The sequence below is a fragment of the Berghia stephanieae genome, chromosome 6, assembly GCF_034508935.2.
Source record: "Berghia stephanieae isolate SIO BIC M18660-M18661 chromosome 6, UCSD_Bste_1.3, whole genome shotgun sequence".
Classification (NCBI taxonomy): domain Eukaryota; kingdom Metazoa; phylum Mollusca; class Gastropoda; order Nudibranchia; family Aeolidiidae; genus Berghia; species Berghia stephanieae.
The window spans coordinates 28,128,358-28,148,762 of NC_088365.1; the positions used below are offsets into that span (position 1 = coordinate 28,128,358).

At 33.2% G+C, this 20,405-nt stretch overlaps 2 protein-coding genes across 3 annotated transcripts in view; one reads left to right on the forward strand and one right to left on the reverse strand.

The window, feature by feature from the left end:
• Positions 1-264: 264 nt before the first annotated feature.
• LOC144974783 (U3 small nucleolar RNA-interacting protein 2-like) lies at positions 265-18,464 on the reverse strand. The gene is made up of 14 exons (XM_078918040.1): positions 18,137-18,464; positions 16,947-17,020; positions 15,839-15,960; positions 15,203-15,270; positions 13,980-14,021; positions 12,850-12,976; positions 11,971-12,095; positions 11,485-11,577; positions 9,977-10,077; positions 5,178-5,312; positions 4,546-4,608; positions 3,569-3,702; positions 2,643-2,722; positions 265-1,893 (listed from the first exon to the last, which is right to left on the reverse strand). The coding sequence occupies exons 1-14, from the start codon at positions 18,224-18,226 to the stop codon at positions 1,726-1,728; spliced, it is 1,422 nt and encodes a 473-aa protein (XP_078774166.1). The 5' UTR covers positions 18,227-18,464; the 3' UTR covers positions 265-1,725.
• A 668-nt stretch (positions 18,465-19,132) lies between these two features.
• The window catches only part of LOC144974784 (PX domain-containing protein kinase-like protein), a 30,861-nt gene continuing 29,588 nt past the window's right edge, over positions 19,133-20,405 (forward strand). The window contains exon 1 of one of the 2 annotated variants that reach the window (XM_078918041.1): positions 19,133-19,860. In XM_078918041.1, the coding sequence (XP_078774167.1) occupies positions 19,756-19,860 (105 nt within the window). In that variant the 5' untranslated portion in view covers positions 19,133-19,755. The remainder of the gene's footprint in view (positions 19,861-20,405) is intronic. The other variant, XM_078918042.1, reaches the window with a different exon arrangement.

Genomic DNA, 20,405 nt, shown 5'->3' on the forward strand with positions numbered 1-20,405 from the left:
AACCCCCAATTTGCTCACTTAGACAACGTGGGTGATTCCTGTTGACATCAGACATCTTGTTTGATGAATTATCTATATTCCTTCATGGAATGCCTAGGCAACGATATCTTACAATGTCTGTCCTGCTGTCCTGTGTGTGTGTCGTGGCGGCCTATAAGTCATAATTTATTTATTTAAAGGTGTCGTGGCAGCCTCTAAGGCATAATTTATTTATTTAAAGAGTACAACTTTATTGGTGATTAAGAACTAAGTAAAGAATGTGTGTGTGGTATAGTAATAACAATTTATTTATTGCATCTCATACAAAATATCTAGTTAACATAACATGGCTTTGACAGGGCTGTGCCAGTATATTATTTGAGTCATTATCATAAAATCAAATATAACCATTATTTCATTACATTCCTGTACTATAGATAGTGTGTGCTTGGCTCACAAACCCACAACATTGCTATCCGGAAGTATAACGGACCAACACACAAAACTATGTGTAACTTTGAGTGTTTATAGTCTGGTTAATACAGTTTAGTGAGAATTACTCATGAACATGGATGGCAAAAAAGAATAACAAAGATATGAGTGACGTCATCTTTGTTCTATTTATAGATTTATCAGACTGTCGCATCATTCCTGTATCTGCTATATCAGCTTACTGTATACATCACAAAGACATTATTTGTATGACAAGTCATTCTCTCTTTATAACATGAAACATAATGAACAAAAGTAATAGCTTTACAGTTTCGTAAAAGAACAAAAAAATGCCAACCAGGGAACGTTTCAGGCTCAAAACCCTTCTTCAGCAAAAAACAAAAACAATTAAAACATCACTTGAAAATCAGATGTATAAAGGTTTTTATTGGCTGAGGAAAGAAACATTCTGTAATTTAGTATTTTGTTCTTTTTCAAAGCTGTTATATTCACTTTTGTTCATTATTTTTAACATCCAGAGATTCTAGAAGCATTGCATTCGTTTTATAAAGAGAGTGGTAAAAACCTGACAATACCAACTAAAAGTAAGCACACATCATTCCATGAGAACAGATTTGAACCAGGGCTGTCTTCATGACATCGAATTGAGTTACCTGCCCCTCTCCGAACGTATGTAGGGAGTGAGCACTCTACCAACCAAGCTAACTGAACCCCCTTTTCCTGCTCGTAATGTTTGACAAATTGTTTTGTCTCCTGTCTGGCTGCTTTCATCCTCAAGACTCACTGATGTATTTCATCCTTATTAATGATAACAAATGAAGCATAATTCTTTACCTTAGAAATCTCTGTTACGAGACATCATTTTAATGGATTCCTTCATCTTCTTTTGCAAAATCAGTGAAAAAATGTTTTCCCCAGCTGTCCCAACTGTATAGACTGTGGGATGATTACAAAGCAGTAGCACAACGAATCCTCATTCAAATCTGGATTTAAAAAAAGGTCTATGACACAGTGCTATACAAGTTGAAGCAGCTAAAAGAATACAACTTAAAAAATCAATTAAAAATTATTTAATCAAAAGTAATTGACTGGGGTTCAAACCTGAGACTCTGTTTGTGAGGCGGCCAGGCTACAGACATTACCAAATCCATCAAATCATAGGATTTTTTTCTTTTACTACCGTTCTTAATGATTTGTCTTGACACTGTATCATAAACATAATTTTAGATGAGTGTGTTTTCAGCCTCCCAAGTTTTCCATTTTAAAAAAATAATAATACAATAAATCAAATCGCTATGAAAATCCATTGAGAGTGGGTGGTTTCCTCTTGATGGGTATCAAAACCCAACCGTTCTTGGCCTCTTTGTTCCTCCACCACCGGCCCAGTCGGTGTTCCTGACCCACTCCAGCCACCAAATAGTCTCCCCTGGATGAGAATGCTAAACTGTTCACAAATCCTTTCTGTTGTGGGAAGAAAACAAAACAAAACAAACAAAAAAATGATTGAACTTTTTACTTTTGAAAAATATTTCTAAGTACAACGACCTACCATAAGTAGTCCTGCCTATATGGACTTGGAAAAATTTGTAGAAGTTTTAACATCAAAGACACTTGAACTATTAGTAAAAATGACCAATTTGTCTTTAATATGTTAAAATATTGCCTTCAACTCCCTTATACTTATAGACTAGCTACGACAACAAAACTTTGTTTTCAAGATGTTTTATTGAATCAAAGATCTTTATATAATTGTCAGTTTGGAGCCAAAAATCCGTAGTTCCACGAAATGTTTGTAGTAGGCCTGCATAAGTAAGAGTAATACAAAGCTGCTAGAAGCCGTGGACTGTAAAAAGTAATGAACAAAACATGAATATAACAGCTTCAAACAAAGAACAAAATACTAAACATGGAACATTTCAGGCTCAAAACCTTTGTTCAGCAATAAAAATGTAGATACATCACTGAAAATACAAACAGACTGCAGGAAAGTTTTTGGCATGTCAAAGACAGCAAGAATTTCCCCACCGATACTTAACACATTCTTTGGAGATCCAGTTCTACTCAAGCTACTTTTTAAAAAAAAATATGCCAAATATGACGACTGTGGAAGTATATCATCACTAATAATTTAACAATGCTTTTGAAATTCAGTTCGACCTAAAGCATTGTTTATAAAATGAAGACCAAACACGAGGAAGAATGCGACTTACCACAGGTACGGAAAACAATGGAGACATGCTTTGGAATCCAGGTGCACATTTCCATAACCTGACAAAACCATCTCTAGAACCTGTTTTGAAGATTGCAACAAAATTGATTTGGTAATGCTTGACAATTACCTCCAGTTAAATAAGTAATAATACAGATAAAATATTTGAATTTTGTGTGAACTTAATGCTTATTTCATTGCCAAATAGTGTGTTGTAACATAAAAACAAGGGTTATGTTCTGTATACAATTGGCGGGAAAAAAAGCATATAAAATAATATACTTGACTTGAGATAGAAAAAATATATTGAACAATAAGATTGACTGTGGTCTGTATTGATGTGACACATCCAGGTAACCAGTCACAATAAATTATTAAATAATAAGTTTTCAGGGGAATAGTTCTCTTTATTTGACTATTCATCAGTAACACACTGTATAGTCACCTGGAACAACTACAAAAGACGACTAAGGGCTAGAGCTCAGCTGGTCACTGGTTCGGATAAGTAAGTACGTAAGTATATTTGTCTATTGAGCCTGTCTCCACTGTAAGAAGAGTAGCTTGTTATAGGCTGTAGCTCTGATAATTTAAGAGAGCTAGCACAAAAAGAGCTCTATAAAATGGAATTATGGTCCCATAAGGCCTGTTGGGGAAATGGATGAAGAAACATTGCAAAGCACATTGAGCATGGGGAATAAGTGGAAATCCTTTAAACATGATAGTACGAACATGAAAAGGGGTCTTAACGGGTGCACTCAACTCTATGAAATGGAAAATCGTTCCATATGACCTGCCTGTTGGGTAAAATGAATGAAGCATTGAAATGCACAATGGGCACGGTAAATAAGTGGAAATCATTTATATATTGTTCGTGTCTTTCGTAAACTATTCTGGGAAACAATTAAAAATATAACAAAATATGCTTACCAGAAGCAACGATGTCTGTATACTGAAGGGAAGCAACTGCTGAAACCCACATGTCGTCGCTGTGATTTAAATTGTGTGCGTCTCTCACTATGTGAGCTGGTTTCTTTTTCAGGACACTCCACAAACTGACAGTACTGAAATATGAAATAGACAAACATAAAACATGCCATCACTCCCTATAAATCATTTTGGTTCCTCAGATATCAAATCTGTACTCTTTATATAAATCTGATGTTGAGCAGAACAAAAAATAAATACATTTGGTAAGAATCGCACGCAGTTAGAATATTTAAGAACACATGTAGTGTAATTCAATTTAGAAACAGGTCTATGGGTGAGTGAACAAAAAAAAAATTATTTTCATCCATTTCCCTCGACTTAGTGGAAAAATCCCTGACTTTGGCCGAAGCCCCTCCCAAAAAAATAGAGATACCAGGTATGTTCAACTTAAATTAGTATAACCATTACTAGTATAAGTCTAGAAACAGATGATAAAAATTGATACAATGACAAAACTACAACATGGCATTGAATTAAGGAGTAAGAAAATTTCATCATCAAAAGCATTTTTTTTTGCTCAACTCTTCCTGTGTTAAAAAATAACAATAGAAAGAAAATTCATCCATTGAACGAAATCCAAATTTAAGAACTGGATACAAGTCATATTACAACCCTCTTGAGAAGATTTTGAACATTACGTAAATTGTATTATAAAAGAGAATTGAAATTGAAAACCGATTGAAAGATTTTTTAAAACTTTCCTGTAAATAAACCTTCAAACTCAAACTGTCATACGATTAAAAAAATATTATTCAAATTACTAATATATGAAGGTACAAATAAGCAAAAAATAAAAATAATTCAAATTACTAATCCATGAAGGTACAAAAAAGAGAAAAACACACTTTGCTTAGAATAAATAATATCACAATACAATGACAATTAAGTGTTTTAATTTTCTAATAAGGGACACATACTTATCATCTCCTCCTGTGACAAAATGACTTTCACTTATCAAGGCAACACATTCTACGGAACACCTGTCAAATGAAACAATGAATAGAAAAGGATGGGTTTTTTTTTGTTTTGTATTTATCTTTCTTGCTTTGTCTGCACCTTTCATACACACTTGCCTGCTCCCTAGTTTCTTAATTTAATTTAAAATAAATACTCGCCACCTTAAACTGAAATGACCTGGGAACAGAGTCAAAATGCCTGCTGTAAATTACTATTATATCCAAGATATCAGCACCGCTGGCACATGCCCGTGAACATTCACCCATGATCAAAGTCATTATCAGGGCATGACTTAACAAGGTTAAGGAAATATGCAAAGCATCAATCTAAATTAAAAATGACAAAAGTCGAGTTATTACCTATAAATATTTTTTTTTTAAACAACAATCTGAAAAAAATATTTAAAATTCCTTTTAAACAAGATCCCCTATCAAAATCTGTTATAGAACAAAGAATCAGTTTTAAATTAGTCACTTGATTTCCTTTTCTCTGATACGAAGCCAAGCCATTCATTAATTTCCAGATTTTTAACAAAATTGAAAAATAGAAAAATATTAAAGATATCATGACAGTAGAAATTCACTCTACTCACCCGTGTCCATTAAAAATCAGCTGTGAATCTTCTAGAATCTTCCAGATGTGTACAGAACTGTCTCTTCCCCCTGATGTGATGGCCCTCTCTCTTGTCAGACTGTCAATGGCTGTGATTGGTGTGTTGTGACCGAACCTGCAATGATAGGAATATAAACATATATCAAAAGCTCATAGAGTCATGTTCTGTGCCGCTATGTAGTCTAGTGGTATGACACTCACCTTCAAATCGGAATGTCTTTGTTTCAAAAAAATGGTAATATAGCCTAACTGGCAACATGTCTCGTCCTACATGTTGAGTGATGCTGTTGGCTAGAGACCCTTTGTAAAGCACTTTGAGTGTGCTTAGAGGATATTGGGCTATATAAATGCTCAACTTTGTTGTTTTTTTGTATTTTCTTCTCTGACCCTATCCACATTACCAAATACAGAAGTCAAAAAGAAATGTTTTGTTTGTTTTTTTTTTGTTTGTTTGTTGCTTTAGGTCTCTTCCAACACAATTGAGGTTATATGAGAGACCGCTGAAACAAAAAAACAAGCATTCTAACACTAACAAAAATAGTACAAATGTAAATCAAAATCATAACCTAAAGATATCATAAGCTAAATTATAAATAACCAAGAACAAACAGGCAGAAGATTTACAGAAAAAAAATATCCCCTGTCAAAAATACAATCACAAACCAAAGAAGCAGGATAGGCTAGTAAAGAGAAGAAGAAACGACATCACTATCGGATCGTACACCCATGCGACAAAAAGAAATGCAATTTCAACTACCATATTTAATTTGTAATAACCACAACTACCAAAACAATTGGCATTATATTTAGAAGTTTTGAATACATAAATTGTGAATTGTTCCTTACAACAAATCTGTAGTAAGAGCTACTTTGGAAAATGAAAACTGGTGTCAAATGATATTCAATAGTTTTTGAAAATGTTCAAAGTCGAACAACTAAATATTCAATATGTTATATAAAGATAGATTGAAAAAACTAAAACTACCATCACTTAAGTACAGAAGAAAAAGAGTCCATCCTATACATATGATAAAATTAAAATCGTTCATGGTCTACATTATATTGATTGTAATAAACTTAAAATTTTTTCTTTAGTTACATTCACATGAGGTGATTACTTCAAGATATTTATCACCAGATGTTCTATCGATATTAAACAGGACTTATTTATCCAACGAACAGCCAGGACATGGAATGCACTTGCATAGCTGCCAACCCACCAAGCTTATTAAGAGAGAGTTTTGGTCAGATAATCAGGGAGATTCAGAAAAAATCAGGGAGATACATAAATGTATAAATCTACATTTCAAAAGACTGAGAGCCCATCAGGTTGTCTCTTGGGCAAGGTATAGTTGAATTAATCCACTCTTAAGCGAAATTACAAAGTAGCCTGCACATGCACTTAGAACACAAACAATCTCCATCCATGAATGTTTCTGGCAACTACTAATAAACTAAATATACTTGATATCAAGATACACTATGACTTGGCACAGTTTTAGAATGACCAACAATTGAGTTTAAAAGTTTTTTTTAAATGCGGGAGATCGGTGTGACGGGCAGGAGCGCGGGAGACGAACTAAAAATGCGGGAGTCTCCCGCAGTTTCCGGTAGGATTGGCAGCTCACAGTGTTCCAAAAGCGATCTTTTAGTTCAGCCCGCTTTACCCCTGCTCTCACAATGCATACTGTCACGCTTCACCGATTTCTGCTATTCAGTCAGAGCCTTTTGTGACTATTGAAATTATCAACCTTTGTTATGGTTTTTAAACCTGTTTTTAACTATTTTAAAAATGTTATTTATAAATACAAAGTGATTACTTAGAAAAAGGAGAAGATGATCTTTATTCTGATATAATTTTATTAATAATAAGATGTATATAATTTTCACACTAAGCATTAACTTTCAGAGTATTTTTTTTAAAAAATTCACTCAAACATGCATAATAAACTCTTAATTATCTAAAAATTTAAACGACCAAAGTTTTAAAAAAATTCACTAATTAAAAGTCAAAGACTATTTCTAATTAGTCACAAAATTTCACATGTGCCGGAAATTTGGTTATTTCACTATTCCGTCAGATATTTGAACCCTCCCATTCAACATTCGACGGCCTTGAGGATTCGATATGCAATCTCTCTTGTATTACAACTCCAGATTACAGAATATAGTTAGAATGCCATCAAACATACTTTAATATTATATATTCACTTTCTTTAAAAAGCAGATACCCAGCACTTTCTCTGTGTTTACAAAAAATTGAATTCATTTTATTTTAAAAGTCATTGTGAAAACTAGTAGAGTCCATTAATGCGTCCAAACCCATTTATAAATTAGATATTAAGTAATTTGCGTATTGAGTAATTTGCGTGTCAATGCATGTGTGTGTTTATATGTGTGTGTGTGTGTGTGTGTGTGTTTGTGTTAGAGATGGGGAGTTGCTAGTGTGTGTTGGTATGTGTATGGATCTGTTTAGGTATGAGAAAGAACAAAAAGATTTGTGGTGGAGGATGTAGCTATTGAACGGAGGATAGTTGGAGGGAGAAAGGGATAAGTAGAAAAGAGAAAAAAAGGGGATTGAGAAAGCAACATATAACTCAAAATATACAAATAACAGCTCTATTTTTAGAGGAAGTTTAACCACGTAATATGTCAAATGTTTTAAGATGTTTAAGTATTATTTTGTTTGATTCATCAAATTTTCATTTCTCTCTAACTTTCTTTTTTTGGGGGCACATACGACATGATATCAGGAGAAACCTGCAGGAGGTTACTTTTTATTATTGTTTTTAATTGAGATGATTATGTTCTCATTGATTGTGTTCTCTTTTCAATTTTTGAAATTGTTGAATGTAACAATTCACCTCCTTGTTCTCCTAAAAGACCTAGACCAAAAGTATATTTCTTCATAAAAGGTATGCAATGGGTTTCCAATATGTGGTGTTTTGGAAGTACATTTTGAGGAAAGTAATTACGGTATATTGTCATATATTTCTCTATCTTGCTATTAACACTTTCTATTACTGTCTCTGTGACTGGTTTTGTGTGAGAAATTAGTGAATGTATTTCAGAATAAGCTCCATTTATTTCATCAAAACATTTGTTTATAGTTTCAGCTTTGTCCCTGATTAATTTATTGTTTGTATACATGTATGTTTTAGAAACGACATTTTCAGTGAGTTTTTCGTAAACGTCTTGTGTGTAATATCTATGGCAATGATTTCCTATGAAGCTACGACTATGACATACTTGAGATATGATTTTGTTTGTTTTTAATATATCATCAAGAGAACTGCAGACTGGCCCACATCGTTCTGACAGTTTCTCTTTATGAACAACTAAGGCTATTTTTTCTTCTGTGATTGGGATCTTAGTTTCCCATTCTTATTTTTTCTCTTGAGGCACATCAGTGAGCAATTCACAGGTCTTGTAAGATTCTACAACTGCTAGTAGACTCTTATATGTTTTCATGTCTCTAATTTTCTTTTCACATTTATAGCATATAACTTCTGAATGTTTATTTTTAAGGTCCGTTCCAATATCAATGTCAAAGAACAGTTTGATTTCATTTTTGAAGTCTTTACAAAAAATGTTTTTCCTGTTTTTAGCCTTTTCTTTAACTGTTAGTGCACCTTTAGCACATAAACAACATAGTGAATTGAGATTTTTAAGTGTATCTCAAGTGTATGTTCCCTTTTTACCTGAAAGGTGAAACCAAAAAAATCATAAAAAATAAACTACGCTTCGCGCACTAACCGAACTTTCACACCTAAAAGACAATAAAATTTTAAAACTTATAAATTATCAACGAAGGAAATCTATCGTTTGGTTAATGAGATATCACTAATTATATTTGAGAAATCACTTTTCAAAATTCTATTATGTACATACTTTTATCACCCAAGTTACAACATAACCAATAAACTTATTTTGATAAAAATTTCACAATGATGTGTAGCAAAGAAGGGTAAATGATATTCAACTAAAAAATATGTTATATTTAATTATCGGGGTGAGAAAATGTTTGAATTAACACAAAAAAACGGAAGATAGGGATTAGTAAGAAATGCACCCAGGATTAAGATTACCTGCCGTGAAATCACTGACTTCACGGTTCAGTGACTCAGACTAAAAGATCGCTGAGAAGCAATTTGGAACACTGTGAGCTATGCACTTGGTTGTAATATAAAAAAATGTTGAAATAAAAATTATTTGAAAAAGGTTGTTAAAAGATAAATCTATACCTTGAGGTAACTTATCCCCTACAAAAAAAACCTGTGTATATATAATTTTCAACGGAATAGCAGCCAACTTTTCAAAGAGCTAAAACGGGACACCTTAAAACACAATACTGTCATGACCCAGAATAGCAGCATGTTTGGACTATTATATAATATAATCTAAATTTAGAGCTTTTTCTGTTCCATATTCTAATTTGCTTGTCAAAAAGTAAAATCCTGGGACGTGCAAGGGTCGTTTCCATACATACATAAAGTCCAATTTTTAATTCAAAACGTTTTTATCAGATTGTAATATGGGGACAGTTCCAATATTATCAGGACAGTTGCAATGGCATATATAGCAGATCTCTGTGCACTTTTATTCAGTTTTCGGCAATAAAGGGAGGGGGAAGGGAAGAGAGAAGTAGAAACAGCAAATAAATAAAGCCCAAGAAATATAATGTGACTCAAAGTGACTCTTGGTAAGCTAACTAGTCAACATTCCAAACTTTGAGCAAATAAATAAAAAAAAAAGCACAAGAAATATCATGTGACTCACAGTGACTCCTGGTACGCCAACTCGTCTACATTCCAAACTTTCACCGTCTTGTCTTCCGAGCAACTGTACAACGTGTGTGTTCTCTTTCTGAATGCCACGCCCTGAAATGAAGTTGATGGATTTTAAACCGTAACCAAATCCCTGTTACAATTACAAAATATGTATGTAATATGTGCGGCTATGTGGTCTTGTGGTATGACACTCACTTTCAGATGGGAAAGTCCTGGGTTCGAGCCTCGCTCGGCAATTTGTTGAGTTCTTAGAAAAGGCTCTTTACTCACATTCTCTCACTGTACTCTAAAATGAGTATCTGGCCGTTAACAGCGTTGTCTCTGTCCGAAAAAATTGTAATATCAACTAACAGGCATCATGTCACATCCTACATGTTAAGCGTTGCTGTTGGCCAAGGACCCCTTGTAAAGCGCTTTGATCACGTTTAGTGGATATTGCGCTATATGAAAAGCTCAATTATGTATTTGATTCATACTAAAGGAATACTTTAAATAAATATAAATATCTACTTTCAAGTAACACTTTCAGCCATGTTGATCAAAGAATAGAATATCTTTTGACAATTCAAGATGTGTACTGGTATATAAAATATAACATTCCTCCCTCTTAAGCTATCAAAATACTAGAGAATAATATGATTCCAACAATTGATGCCACGTCCAGCTCAATTTCCACTTTGAATTTTCTTGTAAACTTGTTCAGATTTTCTTACATTTGATATAGTTGTTTAATTACAATATGAAATGTCTTATAACGAGGAGACTTCCAAAACGTGCCAAGTCACATTTTCACTGCTCTGAGAAAACTGTAATTTTCAAATCATTTCTTTTGCGAGCTTGCTTAATTGAACAATATCTTGAGTCTGAGTGTTTTGAAACTTTTGATTTTCTCACGTGTTTCTAAGGTGTCAAATAGATTGTCTGAGAGTGTTCAACTCATTTTTATATGAATAGGATTCAGCATGTTTTCAAAGTCATCTTAAAAAGTCTACAAGAAAACTGAATTCTGCACACATCAGTTAAAAAAATTATAATAAAGCAGGAGAGAAATCAAACTTAAATTTCATATTTGGGACACGAAAAAAAAAGTTTCGTTTACATGGAAGAGTTCATCGCCAGTTGTGTTTTAAGTACTGATTTAAAATCCCTTTCCAAAGCCATAACAAAAATTCTTTGATTCAGTGTTGCTGATTCATGAGGAAAATTTTTTACTGAACCTTTACGCAAACACATGGACTGACACCTTTTTTCAGTAAAAAATCCTTCACATACTTCCTTATTTTTCCATTCATCACGTGACCGGAAAATATACAGAGATTTCTTAAAACATACTGAATTCTGTAAATATGTGGAAAATCAACCTTATTATTATATTTTCTTTGCTTTGATTTGTTGATTGGAAATATTTTATTCTTGTATGAGTTATATTGACGATTGCCTAAAAATAAACCTGTGAATGGAATTGAAATTGATTACCCGTTTGATGCAACAACTTACAGTGACAGGGCCTCTGTGTCCTTTAAATTTGTGAATAAAACTAAAATCCTCGGGGTTCCACAATTTAATCATTTTCTCTTTATCACCAGCAGCCTGAAAAGGTAAAACACATACCTAGATTCAAACGATGAAGTTTCTTTTCTTCATTCTTTCTTTATTAAAACACAAAACACACTTACATGTTGGCTTATTTACATATGTTTAGTACATTCAAAGGATCATATCTACAGAGCTTGAATTTAAACATCAAATTGCTTTGTTTTTTTTCACAAATTAAGAAGACAAAAACATCCTAGATAGAAATTCTAGCTGATTAGTTGTTATTTAAAAGTTTTCATTGGTGCTTTAGACTTTTTACAGTCATGTTGCACTAAAATAAAATTTGGTATTTTTAAATGTGTGAACTCAATTCATAAACTGACATAATGACAGTAACTACATAAAAATAACAACAAAAAATACAAACAAACAAAAACAAAATCTTACCAGGAATTTCCCATCAGATGAGATGGCAAGACATAAAATCTGATTTGTGTGCCCTACATGTACATCTTCTGTTCCTTTCCTTCCACCTTTCAATGTCTTCACTTTCGTACCAGTTTCAATGTTCCCTGAATACAACCAAAAAAATAATCAATAAATACAAATGATGATGGATGAGGAAAATTTTTGGAGGGTTTTTCTAACCATTCTAGGGTAATTTCAAACCACCTGCAGGCAAATTCTTTACGAATGATCCAATTCAAACCCTGGATTCATTTCAGAGGGAGGATTCCAAATGATGTCTAGCTTTAAATGTTCATCTCGTGTATAGAGCATTTGTTCAATGTTTATAAACAGAGGAATCCATGCAACTTTGGAAGTTGATAGTCTCTGACTCATAATAAGACCAAGACTGAGCTGACAGCAGCAACGTGGACTAGTGGTAAGACACTCGTGGTCGGATCAGAAGGTCCTGCGTTCAAGCCTCACTCTACACATAGTTCAGTCCTTGGAAAATCCTCTTTACTCACATTCTCTCACCGTACTCAGATGTAAAATGAATACCTGGCCATCAACAATATTGCCTAACAGGCGTCATGTCTCGTTCTACATGTTACGTGTTGCTGTTGGTCAAGGACACTTTGTAATGCGCTTTGAGCATGTTTAGTGGATATTGTGTTATATAAAAACTCCAGGAAGACCGGCAACTTTGGAAATAGATTGTCTGACTCGAAATAAGACCAAAATTGAGCTGACAGCCAGCATTCTATTCTCTAGGAGATATCTTATGCTTTTGACTAAGAAGTATCTGCACAAGATTAACTTCAGAGACTAGCTCTCCGTGCAGTTACAACAATCATGAAGAAATAAAGAATCACTTACATTTACAAATATTGCAGTCTTTACTGGCTGTGAAGACATGCTTATCATCAGGAGAAATAACAATACAGGTAACTGGTAATTTATGTCCCTTAAAAATACGCAGATCTTGCTCTGTGGGGCACAAGCACTGAAAGACAAGAACAAGAGATGAAGCGATTGATCGTCAATGTAAGAAAACTTGGAATTAATTTCTAGTTTTTTTTTCCTTCTTCTCTACTTCAATGCTAAATTAGGATGACTCTGCTGGGGCTCAAAAAATTCTGTTAGAGATACAGAGATTTTCTATTGCAACCCCTGATTAATCATTTCTTACAGGCTTACCTAAAAATGAAAATGGTACACTCTAAATAATCTAAAAGGTATAAACAGGGTTGCCAATTCAGGAGGCAAAAATTTACTGAACTTTAACACAAACACATAGATTGACCCCTTTCTGAGTGCTGAACTCCAGTGAAAAGACATTTTGTACTTACTTTTTCCCCTGTTTATCAGGTGGTTGGAAAATATACTGAGGGTTTATAAAAACCTGAATTCCGTAAATATACTTAAAATTGGCAACCTTGGGTAAAACTAATGTTATAGATTCACTTTTTCAGACCTGCCCACGACTACGAAAAACTCGTAGAATTTCGAAATTTTGGCTCCAATTTCAAAAATTCATAAAAACTTACTGAAACTAAAATCAATACCAGAGTGCACAATATTAAGGATTTTGAAGTGTTATTTAATCACTGTGAGGGTAAATTGTTAGATCTGTTAACTATTAATCATTGTGAGGGTAAATTGTTAAATCTGTTAAGTTAACTATTAATCATTGTGAGGGTAAATTGTTAAATCTGTAAAGTTAACTGTAGTCATACAATTTCTGTCTCCTAAAAATGACAAATTTGTAACTTTTCAGTAGGCAGATCTGCTGTTTAACAATTAAAGTTTTCATTACAATTATGGGCTAATCTGAACCAACAGTCCATCGAATAGTTGATTAATCCTAATGTCTAGCTTTTTCACATTGGAGGGATGCAAAATACAAAATGCACAAATTTCAAAGACAAAAGATTCACTTTCAGTTATAATACACAATCGATAGCAACATAAGATGAATCTATCCATATCAATAACGGTTCACTTACATCATCTGCAATATTTTTTATCACATTCCCTTGCTGTTCAGACTGAAAAGAGAAATTTAAAACAAGACAGATCAAATAATAATCATCTCCATAAATAAATAGATCAAATAATAATCATCTCCATAAATAAATAAGCGTAAAAACTTATCCATTATCAAAGTATTTTTATTTACCATACAAATTACACCAGAAGAACACACAGACCTATCATAGGCAATAGTAAAATAACTTTTTGAAAAAACTCGAATTTCAAGACTGAAAAGTCTCTCAGTCATCTCAAAATAAAACACTAAAAATTGGAACAGAGAAGTATTGTACTTCAACCTGGCGATAGCCTGAAGGAAAACTTCGATATTTTAACAAAATTACATCACACATTTTGTTTACAAACCCGAATTTGGCACAATTTGGTTTCCCGAAAAACACGGCTCTGATATATAATGATTAAATTGGTCTTCATGAAGGTGAATAGATCCTACTTTTTTAAAAATAGGTCAACAGTTAAAAAGATAATTGTGACCATAACATGATTATATCTGATTAGTCTAAGACCTACCTCATATAGAAAATCACAAACACTCTATCCAATCAAAGTAAAAACTCATAGATGTATAAATTGTCAAAGAAATACCTTTTCAAATGACAATCTGTTGTTTCATAAAGTTAAACGTGCGACTAATCATTTACCAAAATTGACAATGTCATGTAAAGAAAGATTTTTAAAAATAATGAATCTCATCACACATAAATAGAGTAGAAAATGAGGTGATCTAGTACGTTTTTATACAAATTGTCTACTGTCAGTATTAACTGTGAGCAATTCTTTAATTATTCTGCATCAGTCACAAGAAGTGACAACTTTAGAAAATTTATAACTTGATGTTCTACAAATCAGACTTCCAGGAAGATGTTCAACAGACTCATTTTGCCAACATACAAAAAATTCTGAAACAAAAATACTTTTAAGTCTTGCGATGAATGAGCTTTGATTTTCTGTGATATCTACCATCTATAATTGATGTCACTATCTATACACTGATTTGGCCTTTATCTTCACATGATGGTATCTAAAGGTCTTTTGCCCTATGTAATATGTAATGGTTTCAATATGACCAAAGCATAATGAATAAAAATGGCCAAAACAAACCACAAAAAAAAAATTTTCTTGATACAAAACGGCAATCTAAACAATAAAAACTGTTCATCATTAGCTAAAAACTTACAACATCTTGCTGTAAACGATCTGCTACTGCAGCCTTCAATGTTTCTTCTTCCTCTCTTTTTTCAGCCTCTGAGGGAGAAAAAAAAAGGGTGATATTGCAAAAGGTCTCCAAAAAAATCTAAGGCCAATTCTAAAATTAATCTAAAAATAAGAAAATACCAGAAATCAAACAACAATAAAATAGATTCCAAGAAACTTATAATAAAAAAATACTGTACATTAAGTACATAAGTACAGATAAGCAGTCGCAAGTTAAAAAAAATAATCCAATACAGTTTAGGTGTATATAAAAAAAAATATTTTTAGACTTTCAAAACTATTAGAAAAGAGTTTATCCCTGTTTCTATAGTAATAAACAGCTATCCTTTAGATAGGACACTAATCTATCCTAAAGTACTTTCCACCAGATCTAACAGACCAGTTATCCAATCTGGGTGGAAAAGAACTCAGAAAAAAAAAATCCACTTCACCTAGTACCTAGGATTAATCCCAGTCCCTTTGCAATGCAGTGAGTACCACTGGGTTCCCCTGATTCTCCTATTCAATGGTAATCTTTTCTGCTTTTTATTTCCATGCCTACTGTGCGATTCAATAATAATTTATTCCCATATTTTACTTCTGTACAATTCACAGTTACCTTCAGCCTCCAATTGTGCGATATAATCCTTTGCAAGTCTTAGTTTCTTTTGTTGTGCTGTTTCTTCATCTTCCTCTTCAGAACTGTACAATTTATCTTTGTTTTCTGTTGTGTCAAGGTCACTACACACACACCAAAAGAAAAAAAATTGATTCATTATAATATTTTCGTTATTCGTTCACCGATATCATTATGCATTAAAAAGATAATTTGACAATGCTATTTTGCAAAAGATGAATTAGGTGATCAATATAAGAAGCTCATTTTGACCAAAACAATACAAATATAAAAATAAAGATCATTGAGTAAAAACGAAATTTCTTTATTTTCTTGTCCTTTTTGGTTTAACAAATACAATTTACATTGGAAAATGAAAAAAAACAAAAACAAACCCCACTCTGGATGAGCCCATGTTCAGAAATGCGTCAATCTTTTTCCTTGTTAATCTCTTCTCCTACTTCCTATAAAAAACTAATAATTTAGCAATTGACATCGGCTCAAGTCTCACAATTGTGGCCAGTATTTACAGCAGATTTCTGACTACTTCAAGTGACAAGCCTTATTACAACAGCCTTTCTAAGGGCCAAATTAATTATACCGACCCTTTTCAGGGCCACACTTACAATGCCATCCAACCTAAAGGGCCATACCAATGATTCCCGATAAACTAACCTTCTACTTGTTTAATTGCCACACTACTCCTCACGATTGGTTTTGTATTGTGCCCTAATGTGGTCTCTATAATTGGTCCTTGACCTTTTATTCTTTCATGTCTTCCATTCAGGTAGAGAGTTCACAACACAAAAGATGTACAAATGTTATTATTACTATTATACTACTATGTATCTTTATCTGCGAATGATGGAATCTAAAGGTCTTTTGACCTTGACCTATGTAATATGGAAAGGTTTCGATATGACCAAAGCATAATGAAAAAGAAAAATGACCCAAAAGAAATATATTTTTACAAATGTCTTTTGGATGCCCTTCTCTTACGATCTTCAAATGAGTCGATTTTCTTTCCTGCTTCCCCTGAACATTGACTTATCCAGAGTATACTATAAGTTTAAATAGTTAGTGCAATTTTGATCACAACTTCTCATCTTACCCCTCAGCATCAGAATCACTACTTTCAATTTCCTCTGACAAAGCTTTTTGAATTGCTAGCTTCTTTTTGGAAACCTGAAAAACAATAGAAAAACGTTTTCCATATATATCATGTATCTATGATATCAGACTGAAAAGCCTAATTAATGTCAAATTAAGACACCCTACCAGAATTCCAAAAAGGGTGTTATTATAAACAAATCCAGCCAGAATTGTTGAAAAGTCTTGAGTTTGTCTTAAAATTATTGAAATCGTATACAGATGTTACCTTCTTACGGAACGACTTTTCAATTGTTATGTAAATGTTTAGTCGATATTAAATTTCTTTTCTGACAGTGATAATACTGGTATCGGCCAGGTACTTATTTTACATGAGTATGGTGAGAGAATGTGAGTAAAGAGCCTTTTCCAAAGACTCTACTTTGACTTGAACCCAGAACCTTCCAACCTGATGACGAGTGTCATACCACAAGACCATATAAGGTTTCAATTTAGAGGTAACGTCTTGAACTCATGGCATGGCATAAATATGGGCAGAGGGTCCGAGTTTGAAAATAAATCTCAACAGTACACCTGTAGAAAAGGAATTCTGCACAGATTCCTCTGTTTACCCCAGCAATGATTGGATAGAAGGGTCTGTCAGATTTGGCAACATTACTGTGCTCGTTCAACTTGGAATCAACTCTTTTCCGATCATGCACATGGGAGTATGATGAATCATGAAGTATGAAGTTGATATAAATTGGAACATCCATTCAATTCCGACCCAACCAAACATCTTAACCTATTAATATAAAGTCTCAGAGTAAGCACTGAATGATACAGGAGAGGAATATAAAAATGGCAGATTGATTTTACTACGTGAATGAGAAAGTGATTGGGTCTCTTTGTCTTTACTACTAATACTATCTTAATCTTCTTACTCCCTCAACATAAATTTGTAAACAAATAAAGCGAGAGAGATGGGGAGTCAGCAGGACTTTAATAATAATCTAACTTCTCTTACTCTTACTATATGGCAACTTAAATTTTGTCCTGCACACATATAATATGATCTATTTACAGTTTACAGAGACGGTATGCGAAGAATGAAGAAACAAAATATCAACAAAAATTTCTTAGTTTTTGAGACAAACATAAAAATGAGTCAGATCAAATAGTAATTTGAGAAGGTATTCGTGATTAATCTACCTTTGACTTCGAATCCGACGCTCCAGCTGAACTTTTACTTTTTGAAAAGAAATTATTTTTTCTCTTCCTCGATTTCATAAAGAACGACATCCTTGTCCTTGTTACTGGTTGAGTATGAACAGTTTAAATTTCTAAAACGAGGAAATTTTGTGCATTAGTGACCTGTATCTTTTAATTGATAGTGCTGGTAAATGAATTCATGAAGTTTAGAGATGAAAATATGAAAGAAAAACGAGTTAGTGGCAATGAAAACAAAACTTTGATTTAATTGTCAGATAATTTACAGCATGCCTGTGTTGCTTGTAAAAGTGAAAATAGAGTAATCAGTAGTCGTACTTGATTTTGATTGATTATGATATTTGCAATACCAATGTTAGAGAATTTATATTTCGTTGGCTAACAAGTTTTAATGTCATGTATTTATAAATTGAGTATTTATAAATGATTTAATTGTATTTTTTTCATGATTATTCTTCTCGTTGGAAGAAATTGGTGAAACATTAAAACGATGACCAAGTACTCGAGGCTTTGTGAACAAGTATAGAGCAGTAAAGTTAGGTGCCCCAAACGTAAACAATAACAAGTTGCTAGTGATTTCCGTTAGGGACCGGAATAATTTACGCACAATATAGGTCTCCCAATTTTGTAGTTTGAGTTGTAGGCAATACACTTTCAGTATTGAAAATATGTTTACATAAAATCTAACAGTTGCAGAAATAATAATATAAGGCTAAATTATTATGTAAATCAGACTCCGAATAATTATCGTTTTGTTCACACCAGCGCAATAATTTGCTCTGGTCTAAAAATAGATAGACTGTAACTTTTGATAAATTTTAGAAAATTTTACCTTTTGTTCCATAAAATATCCATATCTAGACATTATTTGATGCATGATCGAGTATTTATGAATATGTGTTTCTTTTGCCACCTAACAGCCAAATTTTAAAGGTTATTTTTTTCTATTATTTACATTGGAACGTGAGCTGTCAAGACAGGAACATGTGGTTTGCCACGTGCTTCTCGACCTTTGTTTACGTTTGGGGCACCTAACTTTACTGCTCTATCAAAAATTTTCATCTGAAAATTGACTATGCTTGCTTAAAGCAGAACAGCAGTTTAATAGCAAAGTGCATCCATTTATAAAAGCAGTCTTTCATGTCATTATTTAATTTGGATCCGTAGGCTGATACATAATTTGTTTCTGTATTAAACATGAAATCTGGATCATATGGAATACAAATATATCGACCTTTAACAGAATGAATTTGCCATTATTTTTTCATTTCATTTCTGCAAAAATCGATTCAAAACAGAGGGAGAAAACGTGCAGATAATTTTGCAGCAATAATATCAATCTCATTTTCGGCAAGCATACGCCCCTCTCATAATAAACTCATGTATGTCATCGTCACTTGATGCAAGCCAATGCATTTTATTGATCGTGATCGAAAGTTACCCTGTTGTTGTATTGAATTTCTTGGAAATCTAGAGGTTTCAGATCCGTGCGTTATATTCAACATTTGATTGTGTCTTAATTATGAAGTCTGTATTTACGTCTTAATTACGACAAGTGTATTGGTATTGGCATTACCCACCGTACCCAGCTGAACCTAAACATGGCAAGTGTTTTCCAGCAAAAGAAGTCACTGAAAACAACTGTTGATGACACCACTTCTCTTACATGCCACATTAGGACAGCCCAGAAAAAGGAGGACCACATTGTACGTATTTGTTGAGAGAAAATTTCCTCATGCATATCATAACAAGCTTTGTCAGAGCAGAAGTAAGCGGTTTACGGCAGAAGTAGATAGTAGAAGAGACGCATTTCAACCTCAATTTTAGTTTTAGTGGGCATGATACGCCACAAGCCTCATGTCAGTAGAAAGCTGGCCAAGCTTGGTTTGTAAAAGTTGAAGTACCCAGGGAGAATTTGTATTTCTACCTTGATATAATGCCATTTTCTCGTCGCGTCACCACCATGTCTCGAGTCTTGGCTGCCTTGGATTGGATTGTAATTGTTGTTGTATAAGTATAAATATAGTAATGACTATTGTTAGACTGAAAAATACCCTCACCTTCAGTTGTGACATTTTGAAAGTATTAAAAATTGATGAATACACAGGGATAAACTTGGAGGGAGCCCCTCCAGATGTTCCTCAATTTGAGTTGCCTTAATAATATTATTCAAAGTGATACTAAGATGCTAGAACCTGTGGACAGTAAAAAAAAAGTAATAAACAAAAAATGCATATAAAAGTAACAGCTT

Excerpts from the sequence above, each read along its gene's own strand:
- LOC144974783 (XM_078918040.1), bottom strand. The coding sequence starts at position 18,226 with ATGTCGTTCTTTATGAAATCGAGGAAGAGAAAAAATAATTTCTTTTCA. Across the intron at positions 15,271-15,838 it reads CGCACAATTGGAGGCTGAAG|AGGCTGAAAAAAGAGAGGAA; the intron begins GTAACTGTGAAT and ends TTTCTCCCTCAG. Across the intron at positions 4,609-5,177 it reads CTGATTTTTAATGGACACGG|GTGTTCCGTAGAATGTGTTG; the intron begins GTGAGTAGAGTG and ends TTCATTTGACAG.